The sequence below is a fragment of the Arachis duranensis genome, chromosome 3 (genome assembly GCF_000817695.3).
Source record: "Arachis duranensis cultivar V14167 chromosome 3, aradu.V14167.gnm2.J7QH, whole genome shotgun sequence".
NCBI lineage: Eukaryota > Viridiplantae > Streptophyta > Magnoliopsida > Fabales > Fabaceae > Arachis > Arachis duranensis.
The window spans coordinates 12,094,271-12,113,628 of NC_029774.3; the positions used below are offsets into that span (position 1 = coordinate 12,094,271).

At 30.6% G+C, this 19,358-nt stretch overlaps 2 protein-coding genes across 3 annotated transcripts; both read right to left on the reverse strand.

Moving 5' to 3' along the window:
- Positions 1–2,817: 2,817 nt before the first annotated feature.
- LOC107477673 (uncharacterized) lies at positions 2,818–3,471 on the reverse strand. Its single transcript, XM_016097729.1, has one exon. It carries the CDS (start codon positions 3,469–3,471, stop codon positions 2,818–2,820), a length of 654 nt encoding a protein of 217 aa, XP_015953215.1.
- LOC107477674 (serine/threonine-protein kinase Nek5) lies at positions 3,387–9,710 on the reverse strand. Of its 2 annotated transcripts, XM_021137681.2 has the most exons (14): positions 9,594–9,710; positions 9,433–9,498; positions 9,163–9,209; positions 9,006–9,051; positions 8,825–8,905; positions 8,688–8,730; positions 8,554–8,603; positions 7,656–7,737; positions 7,516–7,565; positions 7,296–7,369; positions 7,145–7,196; positions 6,405–7,052; positions 4,584–6,294; positions 3,387–3,531 (listed from the first exon to the last, which is right to left on the reverse strand). In XM_021137681.2, the coding sequence occupies exons 1-13, from the start codon at positions 9,693–9,695 to the stop codon at positions 4,585–4,587; spliced, it is 3,051 nt and encodes a 1,016-aa protein (XP_020993340.1). In that variant the 5' UTR covers positions 9,696–9,710; the 3' UTR covers positions 3,387–3,531; position 4,584. The 2 variants fall into 2 exon arrangements, with proteins under 2 accessions (XP_020993340.1, XP_020993339.1); XM_021137680.2 differs by lacking the exon at positions 3,387–3,531 and having other exon boundaries at positions 4,203–6,294.
- Positions 9,711–19,358: the final 9,648 nt, after the last annotated feature.

Genomic DNA, 19,358 nt, shown 5'->3' on the forward strand with positions numbered 1-19,358 from the left:
ACCGGTTTGGTGATAAAGTTAGGTTTAAGTAAGTTTAGAATTCCTTAGAACACCTACCCTTTTTATGGTTTTTGTTTAGAATTTAAGTCTTATAACTAAGTGTTGGCGTTCTAGGATTGCCTCTAGCATTCCCAATACCTTATATATTATGTGCGTGGCACCTTTACCATGCTGAGAACCTCCGATTCTCACCCCATACTGTATTGTTGTTTTCAGATGCAGGTCGAGTGGCTCCTCGCTAAGCGTCTGGACTTCTGAAGCGGAGTAGTCTCTGGGTTTATTTGATGTGAAACTTGTTTATTTTGTACTTCCTAGAGGGTTGAGGAGAGTTAAGTTTTCAGTTATGTATTTTGGATTTTCGGGATATGTATATATATGTAAGTATTCTTTGGCCAGCCTTAGTTTCACAGGCTGAGTTAGAAGCTTGTTATTCTGTACTTTTGACCCTCCATTCCCGCTTTCTACTTAGTTATATCTATGATCTCTAGGTTTCTTAGCACGCAAGCAATTTTGTTTCTTGAGCATTGCGCTTTTATTTTCGCAATTTTATTTCACTTGTTTTTTTTCTCTATTTTTTTCTTGAGCACGCAAGTAATAGTCATCTCTATTTTACGATTTAAGTGTAAAACTCTTTGTAGTAGGTGTTTTCTCTTTTCTAGAAGATTATTTTACAAGGGTAGCCAGCTGAAAAATTATGTATATTTCTTTCTCATTTTTCCCTATCTTACATTTTCTTCCCTTAATGATAAATAACTTGATTGATTAGAAATGTAAGCCCAATCTGATAAATCATAAATATAAACATTGACATGCATATATATACATAGAAATTACATAGTGAATTTTATGATGAATATTATTATATAATAGATAACGTGACTATAAAAAAATACTTATTTAACTATATCTTTTACATATTGTCAAAATTTTATAACTATAATAATAATAACAACAGGTATTCTGGCAATCACCAAATTATATAACCAAATTAGTGAATTGAGCATGATCGATTCCTTTAAGTAGTCTTTCTCTTTTCTTGGAATATAATAATAATACTAATAAAAAAAAAAAGACAAAACGGACATTGGTGTTGACAACGTCCATGACACAAGAAGAGAACTCTTTGATGTCTTTGTCATGATTCCTGCGACTACTGCCCGTCATAAAGAGTAGGAAAAGGAGAAGAAAGTCATTTCCATTTAGACGCGTAATTGATACCTTTGTTGAGGGGTCCAGAGATCTTAGACGTGAAAGGTGAAAGGGAAGAAGCAAAATAAGTAACGGAATCACCTAAATGCAATGGAGAATAATTAAATATTTAAATACTACTAAGATTTTATAAATTTGCTATTGGTTTGTTTCAAGTTTAATTTCAGAAGACCTCATCACTCCCTTTGCCTCTTTCCTGGAATGCTCCAAACTGCAACATTAGTCATGGAGGTGTGTTCTTATTTTATATAAGGCATATGTTATCAACTTAACTTTGATATATTAAATATTGTTTAAAAAAATTTACTGTCATTTAATTAATTAATTATATATAGTGACTCAATTATATCTGGTTTTTAAAATGATAGTTTATACAATAGTTGTGAAAAGTATTTATTTTGGCTAACAACTATTAAATTAATTATTAGTAAAATATATATTTATTAACTTATTTTGTATGTTTATGATATTATGTTAACTCTATAATTGGACTAGATTTTGTAGAATTTATTATATTCTATTTGATAATAAATGATGAGGTCCACACAATATTCTATCTAAAAGGAGTTGGAAATAAAGGTTATCAACTTATCATATAAAGATGATCATATAATTTAAGGGGTGTTTATATATGAGGATGTTCTGTCTTTTCTATAATTAAGGGAGAAGAGTAGTTCTCTATTAAATTTGGCCACATAATTGATGTTCTATCTATTCTGTAATAATTCTACCAAAGTCTTTGTAACGGTAATGTGCCTCAACTGGTTGGGTTTTCCTAATCAAGCAATGCCAAACAATTTTCTTCCACATTAAATACTCAGAACACAAAGAGAAGTATCAAATGTTTGATAATAAAAAAGAATTAGGCAAAACTTATCTAATTTAGTTAAATAAAATAAATAAGATAAATTTTGATTTTTTTTTTCTCTATAGCATTACCGAAAAAACATATGCACGTTAGAGTCATTATCCCTCTATCAACTTTTCTATATTATATACCCTATAGCTATACAATCAAAATAACCATGTTTTGATAGATTAAACAACCAAATTTTAACCTAAAAATTATTTTTTAAATAAATAAAATTATGTTTCATGCTATATCTCATTTGAACCTCATTTAATAAATTAATAGTGAAAGATCCCACATAATTAAACTATGTAAAACTTTCTACGAGAAAATTCATTTCTGACGCTACAATTTTTATATCAGCTACAAAATTAAGTACTCCAATATATGCATGACCCATAGAACTCAAAAGGTTCCATTTTCTACCAAGGGTGATGCTATATTACCAAATCATTTTGGTAACCAAGTTGGTTTAATAGATTGAGAATTGATAACTAGAAATTTTAGTTGAAAAGGAAGGAGAAGAAATGCTTAGTTAGACTATAGTTACAAAAATAACTTATTCACCTAATATTTCTTTTGATAGAAATTTAGGTGTAGTTAACTTCATGTGAAGTTGATAACTGACAGTCGTTAAATAATTTTACAGGTTTGACTAAATTATCATGTAACAACTCTCAGCTATCAACTTCATATGAAACTAATTACACCTGAGTTTTCACCCTTTCTTTTTCTACCATCAACTTTTGGTCTTCTTTTCAATCAATATCTTCTTCAGCGTCATGGCAATGCTTCCCTATACCCAAAAGCTTGCCACTGTCTTTTGGAGAGAAGAACCCCACATCAAGATCCCCACAGAAAACATCCAAGAACTTTTCCTTGCTTGGCAAGATTCCTGCTTCGAATCTCGCCGTAACCACCATTCTAACGTCGAAGTTCACCACTCCTTTGTTCCATTCCTTAACCATATTCTCCGGCACTTCCTTGCGCACGAACCTGGGCGAGTCCCTCACGACCAAGGACACAACCACAGTCTTGTTGGCCAGCTTCTCAAGGTACACAGGCTTCATCGCAGCCACCGAGAGCCCCACCTGACCATAGTACACCAACACATTGAAATGGTCAAGCATCACTTCGATCTTCTTGTTGGGGTTCGATATGGCTAGTTCCACTTGGTACTTCCCTCTTAGTTGAGTGGTCGAGACACTGAAGTTGGAGACAGAGAATGAGGTGACTTGAAAGTTGGGTTCTTGTATGTCCATGACAAACCAAACTATGCTGAAGATCACCATCAAAAGAACAAACACTAAAACCAGAGCCAAAATCAGTTTCCGGATGCAGCCACCATTGCCTGATGAGGTCCTACTTCTTGTGGCAGTGCTGGCACCATTAGTAGAGTGCTCGACATCCATTGGTTCTGATCTTCAAATAAGTGTGTGTATGTGCGCGCGCACTTGTAGCCGAGTTTTAGGCTTAAATGGCAACAGACAAGTGTTGTTATGTGGGTGAAAGTGATGCAATGATTTAAAAGTGGAAAGGGTATGATGAAAGACAATGAAGGAACCATAAAGGTATGTATATGAACACAAACCGCGTAGAAATGTGCTAACAATAAATAAATAAATAAATAAAGTACCTAGTTTCTAGGCATGTTCCACTGTGCTTTCAACGAAAAAATGGAAACAAGGGGGGAATGGGAAACTATCGAGTTGCAAATGAATGTTTGACATCTGAATTTGGCTACAAAATGAGAACTATACAAACAAGGAGCCAAAAAGCAGTTAATAACTGAATATGTTCCTACAATTTTGTCTCTACCAATCATTCCAAGACCCTTTTTTATCAGCTTGAGTCAGTGAAGTGTCAGTACACGCATTTCTGTCTCTTGCTTTGCATTATCACTCAATAAGACAATGACACCTACGAAACTCAGAGACATGATGGTTCATGGACATACGCATTATATTTTGAGACACTAAATTAGTTTATTTTATATATTTCTTAATAAAAATGACAGATAGACACTTATAAGAGACAGTTTATTTTTTTATTTTTCTTTCATTATTTTTATTAATTTTTTATACTTATATTTTTTATCGTTATATTTTTCTTCCTAAATTGTGTGAAAAAAAATGAGAGTAAATTAAACTTTTATAATTTATTCTTTTTCTTATATAGTTTACCACCAAACAAAATACAAAAACAAAATTAATTTTTGTGTCTCTATCTTTTGTGTCTTGCCTTATTCTGTTCTTGAAACCAACAGAGACTTGAGTCCATAATGTGTACATTTTATCTTTAACAAATGTGCTGGAAGCACACAATGTCCATACAATTGACCGGAAGTTGATGTTATTAATTTTGTATGGTCACTATTTACAACAGCATAAAAGCATTGAAAGAATTACAATGATTGTTTTTGTACTCTTAAAAATTCAAGAGGAGCTTGAATAGATATGAACTATTAAAAGCAAATTGTAAAACATCAATTATGAGCAAACTTGTTACGTGTGAACGAAGATACCTCATGAACCGCGTCCTCCGCATTCCTCGGACATCATTCCTTTAAGACTTCTCGCTAACCAAATCGCTGTCTCCCTTGGCGAAACCTTGTCTTTCCCGAAGGGCTTCAGAACAACTTGAAGTTCCTCCAATCTATTTTGCTGCAGCAACTCCGCAGACAATTCTAGGAGCTCTTCGAGTGCCTCGGCTCTCTGCCTGAAAGATTTCACATCCAGTATTTCCTTCGCCGGAGGTTTGTCTTCGGTTGTAGGAGTATCGTGTTTACTTAACTCGGTGGAATTAGATTCTGAAACTAATGAAACCGGGTTGCTTTCGTCTTGTTCCTTAAGACCAGGATGATCAGACACACTTGATTTCATGCATGAAGCATCATATAAACTTGGAGATTTAACGGTTGGCAGAGTGCCATTGTCTCTTGTTTCGAACTGATCAGAAGTATTTGGTTTCGTGCTCGGAGGTTCAGAGGAACTAGAAGATTTCAATGTCAAAGGAGGGCTTGAATTTCTTGCTTCTACATCATCCCTCACAACATTGATGAACTTACCAACATCTAAATTTTGAACTCCTTTCTCAACAGATTCCTTAACTGGCTGCTCATTTCCAACCCGGTAACTGCTATGCCGTATTACATGGATGACATCAAAGGCCGGAGGGAGATGGCCAGCATCTGGCTTTTCCGGTGCTGGATTCTGCACAACAGTTCCTTTCTCTTGCAAGACTTTCTGGCTCGATAGCTTAGTAGATGTAATCAGCGGAGCAGTTTCAGACACTGATGATAATCGCTCCCTCATTGTGGATTTGTCGTCCCCAGAGGACTTACACATGGGTTCCGGCTGACAAACGATTTCGGACTTACCTTCAGACTTCCTTAGTGGAAGAACACCGCCATAAACCGGCTTTTCTGCAGAACTTTCAAGTGGATGTTGGATAGTTGTGGCTAATGTTATTTCCTTAGAAATATCATGATGATCTATGATTTCCTCTGCGGCTTCAACACGAGGGCCTACAGATTTATTATCAGATCCAAAGGAAACATTGATACTTGTATGTTTAACAGGAAGGCTATCTTCTGATGCAGAAGTAACCTCAGAATCTTCAATAGGGAGATCAAGACTTATCCTTGAATCCATTTTCTCATTACTATTAGTGTTCCGAAAACTCCAGGTAACCTCGCCAGTCTTGTTGCAAACGTTTTCAACCTTCTTACAATGTGCACAGGTTGTAGGTGGGCATGATTCTGCACCTACATCGTGGAGTACATTCTCGCTATCAGGAAGTGTTTCTTCTCTCATGTCAATAAAAATTGTTGCATCATCATAAATTTCACATCCTTGAATAGAGACCGAAGATGATGCGGAATTACTGCTGTCTGTTTGCATTCCTTTGGAGCTTCGGCCAAAAGCCTTCTGAGGCTCTCTAGCAGCCGGTCTAGAAAGATGTGGTACATTGCCATTGGTCAACTGACGGCTAATGTCAGGATCCTGAGCTGTTTTATTTGAACCTGACTTCCCATTATCATTTGTTGCATTCGGAACATCAAGCCCAACTGGCCTCATTCGAGCCGGAAATGAAGGTCGTCTAGTTAAGGTAGGGGGAGTCCTTTGCAATGTTCTATCAGGAAGTCCTTCTTCCTCTACTGGTTTGACATTGCCAGATGGCGAAGTCAAGTCGTGCCTAGGTTTCGCTTTTGGTGAGGATTCTGTCACTGGCAACTGCTAACAAGCATAAACAAGAAACCGGGAAACCGGAAATATATTTCACTGTTAAGATAAAATCTTCAAAAGATAACTAGTACAGTAGATATCTTTAAATGCTACTGTACCTGATGCTTTGAAGGATGCAATCCTTGTATTCGTTTTACAGAGTCCGGGGATCCCTTTGGATGCGCACCAGCTGGGGACTCTACATTTGGCTTCAATCCAGGAGCTGTGAAATTGGGTTTTGGCAATTTGGACAACGTGTCTATATTAGTCTTCGGTGTTGATACACCACCAACCTTTATGCGATTGCCTCTCATCGGAGAAGTTGCTTCTCTAAGTTTTCCTTCTTTTAACGCCATCATTATACTTCTAATTGTTTTCGGCTGCTTAGATTCAATATTAGAACATGGCTCATTATAAGATGGTTTTGTCACTTCTTGCTCAGTTGCTTTAGCATTGACATTACTAGAGCCGTTTTCTTCTTCACTAGCCAGGAGATTCTCTGAGCTATCGTCATCAATTGATGCCATATCTGTTTCAGTGGCTTTGTTATGCTCGGGCACTGATGTTGCAATGTGTCTCTCATGTGACATCAAACTGTCTTTGTCACTGCTTGAACTAGTACTGCTTTGACTTTCAGCCATATTTTTTCTAGAATAATTGACAGCTGAAATCGGTTTTCCTGGAGAACATGATGTTGGAGAACTAAAAGACAGACGATATTGATCAACATAAGGTTGCAAGTAAGGGTGCTTTAACACTTCTGATGCCTGTGAAAAGTTTAGAGTGAGAATGTTTAGGATAAGCAATGATACTAAACCATTTCGATAATGCAAATTATTTATTTTCAAGAGAGCCTTACTGTTGGCCGATGTTCCGGACTTTTTCTTAGCATGCCCTTTATCAGTGTTTTCCTGTAGGAACACGAGTCAACAAAAACTAAGATTTTCGACATAAAAGACTACAAATAAGAATTGAACCAGCAACATTAACATAAGCATATGGAAACTTACAAGGAAGGGGAATAACAAGGAGGCAACGGGCCAATAGAGGAACGGTTTATCTTGCTTATTAGTCCTGCCATATCCTGAAACACAATATACCATGTTACTAATATAATAGAGTCAACAGCAAAATAGATAACAGAACGAAAATGCATAGTTCATGGCGTATTTTTACAATTTCACATTTTATCAAAATCCTAAACATAAATTAAAAATAAAGAAATCTTACAAAAGCTTTAAAAGCCGGGCGATGAGCAGCCATCTCATATATACAGCACCCTAAACAGCATAAGAATGCATTTTTATTTTTAGCCACAGCAAAACTACCAAACCGAGAAGTATCAGAAGCATGCCTCTAAAGATACATACCTAGTGACCAGATATCAGATTTGAATCCATAAGGAATATCCGCAAGCAGTTCAGGACACATGTAATTGGGAGTCCCGACCACCTGCATAAAAAAATTCACAATTACTAATTACACTTCGGGTGACTGTTTTGTAAAAAAATAAAAAATGAATGCTAATCGTAATGGCTACAGAGATGGTAATGTCATATTATCAAACATGAAGTTTCCTGCAGCATAGTCTTCCAGATGAATATTAAAAATTATAACAGAATTGATAAATCTAGTTCAAAATTCTCACAAATAAATCTAGTACCACCCAGGTTTTTTGCCTAAAATAAATAGGCAAATACCTCCACTTATAAAATTTTAGTGCCAATTTTAGTTCAAGTAAACACAGGCTTAATGCTTTGCATGAAACAAACATTAATACTTCTTTTTATGGTTAAAAGGAGAAGATAATTTAGCCAGATTCTGTTCAGCATCCATGGTTCTGTTCAAAGCTATTTTAGATATATGGTTAGAGAAAATTAAGTAGTAAGGTGCAAAGCTTCAAATAAATGTAAAAATAGGAAAATGGTGCTAACGAAAAACTTGATGCTTCGGTTTTCATGAAGACAAGAAGTAAGAGGGAATGAAAACTAGGAGAGAAAGTTCCATGTTGTATTAGAATAGCTGTCTTCTTAGTGTAACTGTATGTCTTCATACAAGAGCAAGAGAGGGGAATAATATAAAAAACGAAAATGTCTACACTAAATCTTTAACTTATTATCAGTAAATGGTGTTATCATGCAGAATTTACCAATGTGATATAAGCTATATAGAACAAAGTATAGGATGGATCCTTACATCTTTTAAACTAAATAGTTCAGATTCAAGGAAGAGAAAGAAGAAGATGCAAATTCATTATTTCAGACATACCGATGAAGCCAAATCATCTGCTTTTAGCGTCTTAGCGAGCCCAAAATCCCCTATAATCAGGAAACACAGAAAAATTCAGAAGGGAGAATTAAAACTCTATCAACAAGGTAGCCAAAGATCGTAGATAGACTCACCGAGGCGAACATCTTGGTCCTTGGTAAGAAAAATGTTGGAACACTGTTGGCAAAATCAACAAAACCAGACTAAATATAGATTACACGAAGAAGGCAAGAGAAGTGGACCACATAATTTGTTTCGTACAAGTGTATACCTTTAGGTCACGATGTAAAACGAAATTTGAATGAAGATATTCCACTGCCAGGAGTAACTGAGTGAACCATTTGCAGAGTTTCTGAACAATATCAACAACTTCAACATGAGCTATAACAAAATCTAAAACTAATTTAATATTATAGGAAAACAATACACAGCGCACACATCCATCACAATACCTCCTCAGGAAAGTAAGCACCATTTGTTTTCTTCATCAATTCGGCCCTATTAAAAAAATGAAAGAAAACCAGTAAATCAAGAAATTATGTACAACAAAATTATGAACTTTTAAGTGAGTCGGCAACAAGCTCATACATATAACCATAATAAACTTACATGTCTCCTCCTTCACAGTATCCAGTAACAATACAGACATAGCAACCCTACAACAAAAGAATAATGCTTTAGCTGCTTAACTGAAAAAAAGAAAAAGACTAATCAAAATTTTCCTTGTTTAGCAATTAGGATGATATATCATTATAAAAAAGAAAATGTTATAATAGAGCAATACTGCAAAAATTTAACCATTTGTTAAAAAAGAAAACTGGACTATGATGAAAACACATCATATATTATATAGATATAGAAAGTGATAGGGTCTCTCACCTTCTCAACCCATGCCTCCTTGAATTCTACAATGTAAGGATGCTGGATTCTAGCAATAAGAGCCATCTACAAAGCCCAATGAGCAACCACAATGATCAAATCTCCAATTTCAAAAAGAACAATCCTGGTGTAAAGGGAATTACAAAAAACACCAAACTAACCTCTTGATGTGCAGATCTTCTGCATCTTTCAGTCTGCCTAGCAAGCCTGATTTTCTTCAACACATATCTGCAATCCCAATGGAAAACCAACCATTTATCCATTAGATTTTATTTTATTTTATTTTTTCTAATCTTTTGAAGCTACCTATGAAGAAAGAAAAGCTAAACACTCAAATGCAGAAGAAAACAGGGATAATCTTTCGGATATTGCTATGCTAGATACCAAATTCACACCATTCCCCACTTCTCAAAATCCTCACTTTTAGCATCAAAATGGAACCATTTCAAATAAAAAACAAATCTTTCTTGAAACCATATAGTAGTTCTTCCCTCTACATTGCTTCCAAGTTCCACCTATTCCCTCATTCAGCGAACTGACCCACACCCTCACCACTAGTATGTAGTAACCTCATCGCAATGATAACAATAATAGTGGCAGTAATTGCATGCTCATGATTAATTTATTGGAACGGAGGAAATTGAAACTTGAAAGTTTCAACCTTTGTTGCGAAGTTGGAGATACAATAGAAGCCACAGAAAGGGGTCTATTGACAATGAAGCACTCTCTTTCTCTCTCTAAGTGTGTGACTCAGACACAGATGAAGAGAAAGATGAATGCTTATGGGTATGCTTAGGTATTAGCCGACAATCACAGCTGGTTTAACCATCTTACTAGCTTTCTTTTTTTTTTTCTGCAAAATTTCCTTTTTTTTGTTGGGTATCTAAACAAAATAAAAAAACAAAACAAACTAACTAAACTGAATGAACGTAAATAATTTGCTCAAGGTTTTTATTAGGAGAATTCTAAATGACATGACTCTCATTAACCAAAGTTCCATCAAACGTTAATTAATTTGCAGTTTTGTTTGCTTCACGACTAATTCATTTAAAATTCATTTAAAATGGACGACTAAGATCTGGCCAAAAACTCTTTAATTTCAGCAATTAGATTAAAAATATTAAACATACCATCATAAGTATTATAATGTAAAAGATGCAGTCAGTTCTACAGACAATATATTTGATATCATACTTTCAAATTAGAATATGTTCTCTCTAAATAACAAATAACTCACATTTAAAAATAGACAAAAAAAATATTACTCGAATAATTCATTACTCAACAGTCATTAGAATCTTTAATTATACATTTAAAATCAGTCACTAGTAAATCAAAAACCAAACTAACATTAGAATTAATTTTAAAAAGTTATCTGACGAAAATTTTTAAAACATCCAGTAATTTAAATATCAAAATAGAGAAAACTTTTCAGCATGCAATCCTATAGAATTAATCGTAATTTTAGTATTCGCTATCATTTTGTAATCAGACCAAAAAAACTGAACATTTTTAATGTCATTGCTCCTATTTTTCTATATCCACTAGAGTCCTATCCCAAAAATTACGTCGTTGTTAGGGCATAATTTTACGCAGTCAAAACACAAGAGACCTTCTACTAACTGAATCAACTAAAGAATGATCCAACATCTGCCAAATTGAAATAAATTTTTTGCAGTCTCACAAACAATGCTCTATAATTTCTAGAGCTTCATTACATCTCTAATAAATATCCAAATTAGACAGTTACCACTTATAACAAAGAATTTTAGTGAAAAGAATATTGTGTAATTCAAGCCAAATAATAAACTTTATCTTCTCCAAAATATTAAGATTCCATAACCACTGCCGATTAGTACAAATATTCCAATTGAATTTTCTCTTTGCGAATTATCTATAACTTTCTCTAGCATTATACATTTTAGGTGCAAAAATTACTAACAATTTGCTTGATATCTGCAAAAAGTAGAGTAGTTAGTTTAGGCCAATTTCAAGACCCTTCTCTCCATAAAGCTACTTGAATTTCCTTATTATTTGTTTATGGTGTATGATTATTTGTTTTTGACAAAAAAATATATATAAATTTTTTATTTTTAGCATGACAACAAATTATTTTTTTATTAATTAAAAATATAAAAATATCTTTATTTTTTAAAGGGTGAGATAATTAAATTTTTTTAAAATGTATTATTTTTATATATTTTAGATAAAAAAAATAAAATATTTCATATTTTAAAAATTGAAGAACATTATTTTTTTAATTAATTAAAAATTTATTTATCTTTAAATTAGAAAGCCAGAGATCTTATTATTTTTTTTCTTTGTTTTTTGGTCTATTTCATAAAGAAACACTTCAAAAAATAAAGTGATAATCAATGATTAAGTAATGTTATACAAGCATGGTATCATTTTGATATAGTTGGTGGAATATGCACCCATTTCGCCATCGAAATTTGATTTTTTGAAAATTTATAATTAGGATCAAGGTTATTAATCGAAAATAGTGTTTATGAAAATTAATAACATTTAAGTTTTTAATATATTATTATGTGCTTATTAAAAATAAAAAAATATTATTACTAATCTTAATACATTCAACTAATATTCTTTTACCAATAATTATGCAATAGAAACAAGGTTTAATTACTCTATTAGTTTCTATAGTTTTATCAAATTTTCAATTAGATTTCTATATATATATATTTTTTTAATTGGGTCCTTACACTACTTTTAATTTTGTAATTAGATTCTTTTTTATATAAAAAACGTTAAAATTAACAAAATATTTTTCCCAAAAAATATGTAGTCAAAGATCTAGTTAAGTTTTTAATTATGAATACTTTCAATTTGTAAATAAATATTCAATTAACTCTATCATTTTTTACACTATGAAAAATTTAATTATAAAATTAATGACAGTGTATGGACTCAATTAAAAAAAATATAAAAATCTAATTAAAAATTTGATAAAACTATAAAAATCAACCGAATAATTAAACCTAAAAACAATAGAAATGAATCACATAACATCATTTTATTGTGAATTGAAAATGATGTTGACAAAACTCTAACAGTAATTAGTACTAATTAGATAAGCATAATAATTATTAACTACCAAGTACTAACAATTAAAACAAACTTTAAGAAATACTAAGTATGAAAATAAATGCTTTATTTTGCGTCTTGTTGAGATATGAATGCTCATTAATGGCGATGATAAGGAGTCATGGAGAGTGTCACCTTCTTGGGAGAAATGTGAGTCATCTATTGCTATGATCAGGAGAAACACATCAACTATATCATTAACGGTTTGTGCTTTGAAATTTATCATTTATTTTATACACTCTATGTCTTCGTTGGATTTGGAATTATTGGAATTATTCATAATGTATTTTGGAACTATATTTAATGAACAATAGTATTATTTGAGTTATGTGAAAATTTTATATTATATATTATTTAATTTAAATTCAAACTTTTTAAAATGATTGCTCAAATAGTTGGTGCAAAAGTTAAAATCATATATTATTCATTTATGACATGAGAAAATATTATTTTAATAGTGCATTGTTATTCAATAATTTAAGTTTGTTGAGAAATATGTTTATAATATGGTGTCAACATACAATTCAATAACTATGAGAGGCGTGTAGGATATGATAACAATTTATATATCTTTAATTTATTCGATAATATATTACATTTGTGGAAAAGATAATTCGTAATAAAAGTTAAAAATTAACTCCTCAAATTAAAAATTTACTATATTGGTTTATAAGATTTAATTTCCGACATTATATTTGTTCTTAAATTTCTTTTGTGCTGAGTCAATGAACAAAATATTAAACTAGCTCTTATTTGCCACAATTAACACAGAATTAAATAATATTGTTTCATTTTAATCTTGAGTAGTGTTACATATACAAGTCATTTAAATTTACAAATCATACAAGTTGGACCAAACCACACTCGTACTACTCAACGGTTTTCATAGCGTGTTTCGCGTTCTCTCTCCTCCTCCACTTCCTTCTTCTTCTTCTTCTTTGTATTTCTCTTCCTTTTTTTTTTGCATGTTTCATCTTCATTGTTATTTTTTTATTACTATTGTTGTTGCTGTATTTTTTTCCTCTTTCTCTTTCTATTGATTTTGCACCATTATGTATTTTTTTCTTTGTTTGATTTTTTCTCCCAAGAAGAATTATAAGAAAACAAAATAAGAAAATGAGGAAGAAGAAGTAGTAAAATATGAGGAGGAGAAAGAGGAAAAGTTTTGAATTATGCAGAACTTATCATAATAAAAATACACCCAAATATCTTAGTGTTACACCCAAATATCTTCGTGTTACACCCAAATTTACTGTAAACATAGAAAAATATTTTCTCTAATGCTGCAATTTTTTTCTTTATTTCTTTCCTTTTTTTAGTTAAATGAATGTAAGTTCATTATCTTCAAAGTAATTTTGTAGCATTATGTGTTTTTTCTTCTTTTTTGTTTGATTTTTTTGTTTTTATTCTTGTTAAGAGAATAAAACAAGAAGAAACTTGAGAAGGTAAAACAAAAAGAAAAAGATGAATAAGAAAAAAAAGAAGAAGATGGTGATGATGATGAAAAAAATAAGCAGTAGAAGATGAGGAAGAGGAAGAGGAAAAGTTTTGAATTATGCAGAACTTATCAGAATAAAAATACACCAAAAAATTTTTAAAATACACCCAAATATCTTCATGTTACACCTAAATATCTTCGTGTTACACCCAAATTTACTGCAAATACAGAAAAATATTTTTTTCAATGCAGAACTTTTACATTATATTCAATTCAAACCATCAACGATGAAACATTATTCACCTACAGAATCATAAACTACTAACAAAAAAATTAACTAGAAAAATTCCAATGAAAAAAGAAAGAGGAAGAGGAGGAGGGAGAAAGTGATGGTGTTGGTGATGACGATAACGAAAGAGAAGAATAGGAGGAGGAGGAGGAGGAGGAGGAGGAGGGGAGGAGGAGGAACGTGCGGTAAGAAAAAGAAAAAAAGAACGTGCAGTAACGACTCATTTAATTTCTGAGCTCAATTCTAGGCTCAAGTTCGGCTCATCAACTCGCGAGCTCAGTTTATCGAGTTATTAACGAGGCGAGTTCAAATTGACTCATGAACTAACTTAACTCACTTTCAGCCCTACTCTCAATTATTAAGTTTAAATTATTAGGTTATTTTCTTAATTAATTAAATTTGATGATCGCGGTTAAAACTGCCAAAATGACTAAAATTACTATGACTACAAATATATTATGGCTACAACATAAACTCATAGTTATTAAAATCAGACTAAAAATGCGTGAATATAAATAATTTATAAAAATGTGTATGAAAAAATGTTTGTATGTAGAGAATTATTTTTTTTTAATTGTTTTGTTTTGTCTTGTTCAAACATTAAAATAAAACACCATTTAATTTTATATCTAGATAGTAATAACTCAGAATTAGTTCGTTACTTTATTTATTGACTCAATGCTAAAAAATATCTAAAAATTAATATCATATTTAAAATTAAATTTTGAAAATTAATATGATAAATTATAGATTTGAGAGACTAAAATAATGAAAACATATTTTAAAAATTTAATCAAATTGCATTACATATTTTGTTTTTCAAATCTAAAATATCATTACACGCTATAATGAATTAAGCTACTATTATTCCATTTACACTTAAATAACTCATTCGAGATCTTCTTAAGTACGTATTTATATATTTCAAAACTTTTCTCTTCAAATTCATCCTCCATACAATTTTTTCTTTTTTTTTTTGTTTCAAATATCTTATTTAATTCTAATTCCATCATCATCATATCAATGTACATGCCTTGGCTTTTATTTAGGATTCTTTGTTCTTTCTGTTGACCTGATTAAGCAACACTAATTAACTCTTGTTGATGACGCTAAACCGCACCACCTTTAATAATTGAGCAAATTAAAGGGAAAAAAAGTTGCATCAAATTCAAGGCAAAACCTTTTTTTAATTTGGATTTATCTGTCCTGTATTTTAAAAATATAAATTAAAATTAAAAATTAAAAAAATTTTTTATTAATAATAAATTTATTATGTGTCCCTAAAATATATATTAACTAAATTCTTCTAATTTTTGTCCATCCAAGCACAATGAATTTTTCACTGCTCGGGTCTTGAAAACACAAAATATAAATGGAAAAATTAAGAATGGAGCACCACCACCATTAAATTTTTACACAAAGTCCTGAAAACTAAGAGATAGATAGAGTTGAAAAAGAAAGAGTGAATAATGATTAGTGTTATGATACATACACACACGAATAGTAATTGGAATGATGAAATCAAACACTAAGAAACAAACAATCTCTGAATTTGAATAATTATTGAGTGCCGTGGTTTCAGTGCCATGTGAATTTCTTCATCTCCTTAGATATGAATAAGGTGATTATTATTGCTTAATGAATTATGCTATTGTCTTTCTGTAACGTGCACATGTGCCACATGCACATCATAACATTGAAATTGGTATGTCAAGTTAAACAGGGAAATGACAAAAGTCACTACCTGAGATGAGAGGCCTTCATTCTCGGGGGAACTTTATTGGAGGAGAATTATTATCCCAATATTTGGAAGCATAGTGTAGTTCAAATTTTAAATCGGTAATCGGACGAATCAGAGTATTAGACTATTAATTTATTAATTTATTAATTTATTAGTTTATTAATTTAACCAATAAATTATTAGTTAAACTATTTAAATTATAATTAATAAATATAATTTTTAAAAATATAATTTAATTTGTATAATTATATATTTAAAAAAATAAATATAATGAAAAATAATTTGATCTATTAATAAGTTATAACTCAAATAATATAATTTTTTTATATTCATCTAAGAGATTGCGAGTGTGAATTTACTTCGAACTTAAGAAGAAACTTTTTTTTCATTAATTCCAACAATTTACACATTAACGATAATATGACGGCATTAACGCACAGGTTAACTTACAGTTATATTCTAGTTTGTATTGATTTTCACTGATTTAATTTAATTTTGATCATTTTTTTAAATGGTTAGAATATTAAATCAGACTGATTTAAGATTGATTTATTGATTTTATTAATTCGATCCAATTTTAACAACTATTTAAAGCCTTTAATTTTTTAAAATAATTTTAAAGTATAAAAGTGGAATGGCAACGGTGGACTCTTTATATAATTTATAATTATTGTTCTTACAATAATTTATTAAAGATCAAAAAAGTTGATTAATTTAAAATTTGATAAAAACTTTTAACTTTGGGAGAATTAGAAAAAGGGGAGAAGATGAGAAGGGGTTGGAGGGTTTTAGCTAATGACCAAATTGAAAGAATCTTTCAATTTCATTAGGAAATTAACAAAAGCTGTAGTTAAGCTAATTAGTAACTAATTCTTTTTTGAATTATTTTAGAAGGAATATGAGTTCAAATTATTATAAAAGATATTTAAAAGTCCAAAATTATTTCTAAAATCATCTTAAAAATTTTAAAATTCATTTTAAAAATTTAAAATCATATTAAAAATTTCAAAAACTTATTATAAAAAATTTAAAATTATTTTAAAATTTCTAATAAAAAAAACATCTAAAACGTAATAAAAAAAAGCATCCAAAACCTAACTAAAAAAAGAGATATCTAAAATCATTTTAAAAATTCTAAAACCTAATAAAACGATATATCCAAAACATATTTGAAGAAAACATCCGAAAATTAAGTAAAAACATCTAAAATTTAAAAAAAAATCATCCAAAATCTAACACAAAAAAAATCCAAAACATAAGAAAAAACATCTAAAATTAGGAAAAAAAACATTCAAAATCAATAAAAAAGTATAATCTAAAACCAGACAGAAAAAAAAATCCAGAACATAACAAGACCTAACAAAAAAATAAGATATTCAAAAGCTTTTTAAAATTTTTTTGGAGGAAACGTCAATTCAAATTATTACAAGACACATTCAAAGTCTAAAAAAAATCTAAAACTATTTTAAAAACTCAAAAATTTATTTTCAAAATTCAAAATCATTTTAAAAATTCTGAAATTATTTCAAAAATTAATTTAAAATTTTCAAATTTTATTTAAAAAAATTCAAAACCTAACATAACGAGACATCCAAAATTTTTTTTAAAAAATCCAAAAACTAGAAAAAGAAACGTCTAAAACTATTAAAAAAATCCAAAATCTAAGACAAAAAATATCCAAAACATAGAAGTAGCGACAGACATGAGACAAAAAAAGAAGAAGAAGGAGGAAGAAAAAGAAAGTCATCATCAGTGACCTACGGCTCGCGCAAATGGAGGGGGATAGGCTATTGCGACTCACGCAGTGACAATGACAAGGTGGGGAACGTTGTTGCGTGCATGGCACGAGTGTCTTCCTCGCTGTTGCTACCTTCGTGAGCGCCCCTACATGAACGGCGCTGAAGGTGGTGGCTGCGGCTTATTCTGTCACGAAAGAGGGGCGAGAGATCTCCGAACGATATAGCAGCGGCTTTTTTTCTCTCATGAGGGCTCGTGCGACAATGGCGGTGGCTGCGGTAGACTGCAACGAGGACGACGGGTCACAAAATTCTGAAAAGTGCGGCAACAACATGGTGGCCAGTGCGACGAATGATTTTGTGGAACATAGAGGACTTAAGATATAGTGTGGCACGGCGAGTTTGGAAAAGAGAAATTAAGGTTAACATGGTTATTTTACTCACTACATATTCTAAATGTATGTGAGAATAAAATTAGATTCAAATTTTAGATATTTTTTATTTTTTTAAAATTATTTTTATCTTAGTTAATTTTTGTTAGTTAGATTACCAATTATTTTTTTAGACTTTCTCATTTTAAAATATTCCTAAACCAAACTTATAAACATATCTTAAGATATAAAATAATGAATTTTAAAGTTAATAATTTGAATGGTAAAATGGGTTTCAGATTATAGTAAAATCTAAAGAAATAAAATAGATATTATCACAAAATAAATTTAAAAGGGTATTTTTTTGGAAAAATTATAAAAAGTGAAATTACTAATTTAGAAAAGCATATTATATTAATGTTCTTACTTCTAATATTAATAGAGAGAATGTAGATATTCATAGGAAAAATATCGCCTAAAAAATCACTATTATAGATAATACTCTATAGAATAAAGTGAAAATTTAGGTGCAGTCGACTTCACGTGAAGTTAATAACTGAAAATCATTATTAAATAAAAATATTAAATTATTTAACGATTTTTAATTATCAATTTTACATAAAATTGACTGCAAGTTCCTACTATAGAATTATAATGAATAATCTCTTAATTGTTGTCTCATCGCCTCATCGGTTTACCCTCATGTCATCACGTGCTATAATCAAATTTGGTCACATTGCCTTCTGGACAGCTTCTCCCCTTGTCCTTCACAACTCTCTCAATCTTTTCGCTATATAATTATGAGTTTAATTAGTAAATTAATTTTTTCAGGTAATACTAGTCAATTCTTTTTATTTTAAATTCTAAATTTTGCATATTTTAAAAAATAAGAGTTAAAATTTTTTTTACAAAGATTAACATTAACTAATTAAAGTTAGTATTTAGGGAAAAAAATTATATATATATACCATAGATATTATTAATATTAGAAAAGTATTATTTTTGTATGACACCAAAATGTGCAAATAAATAAAATAATGTGAAATTTTACTCTTATCATTTCTTTTACTAAACAATTATAGTAGCAGATAACTAATTAAAAAAAAATGTATATTTGCTATGATAAGAAAAAGACCTTTGGCCTCGATTATAGTTGATTAACTTGAGAAATGAAATGGGAAATTCATGGGTTGGTCGAAATGTGATTATCATGATTGATGAGAGGGAAGTTAATTAATTAGAATAA

Coding starts and splice junctions, on each gene's coding strand:
- LOC107477673 (XM_016097729.1), bottom strand. CDS start 3,471: ATGGATGTCGAGCACTCTACTAATGGTGCCAGCACTGCCACAAGAAGT.
- LOC107477674 (XM_021137681.2), bottom strand. CDS start 9,695: ATGGATAAATGGTTGGTTTTCCATTGGGATTGCAGATATGTGTTGAAG. Junction 8,604..8,687: donor GGACCAAGATGTTCGCCTCG/GTGAGTCTATCT, acceptor TCCTGATTATAG/GGGATTTTGGGCTCGCTAAG. Junction 7,738..8,553: donor CAGATGATTTGGCTTCATCG/GTATGTCTGAAA, acceptor TTTTTTATGCAG/GTGGTCGGGACTCCCAATTA.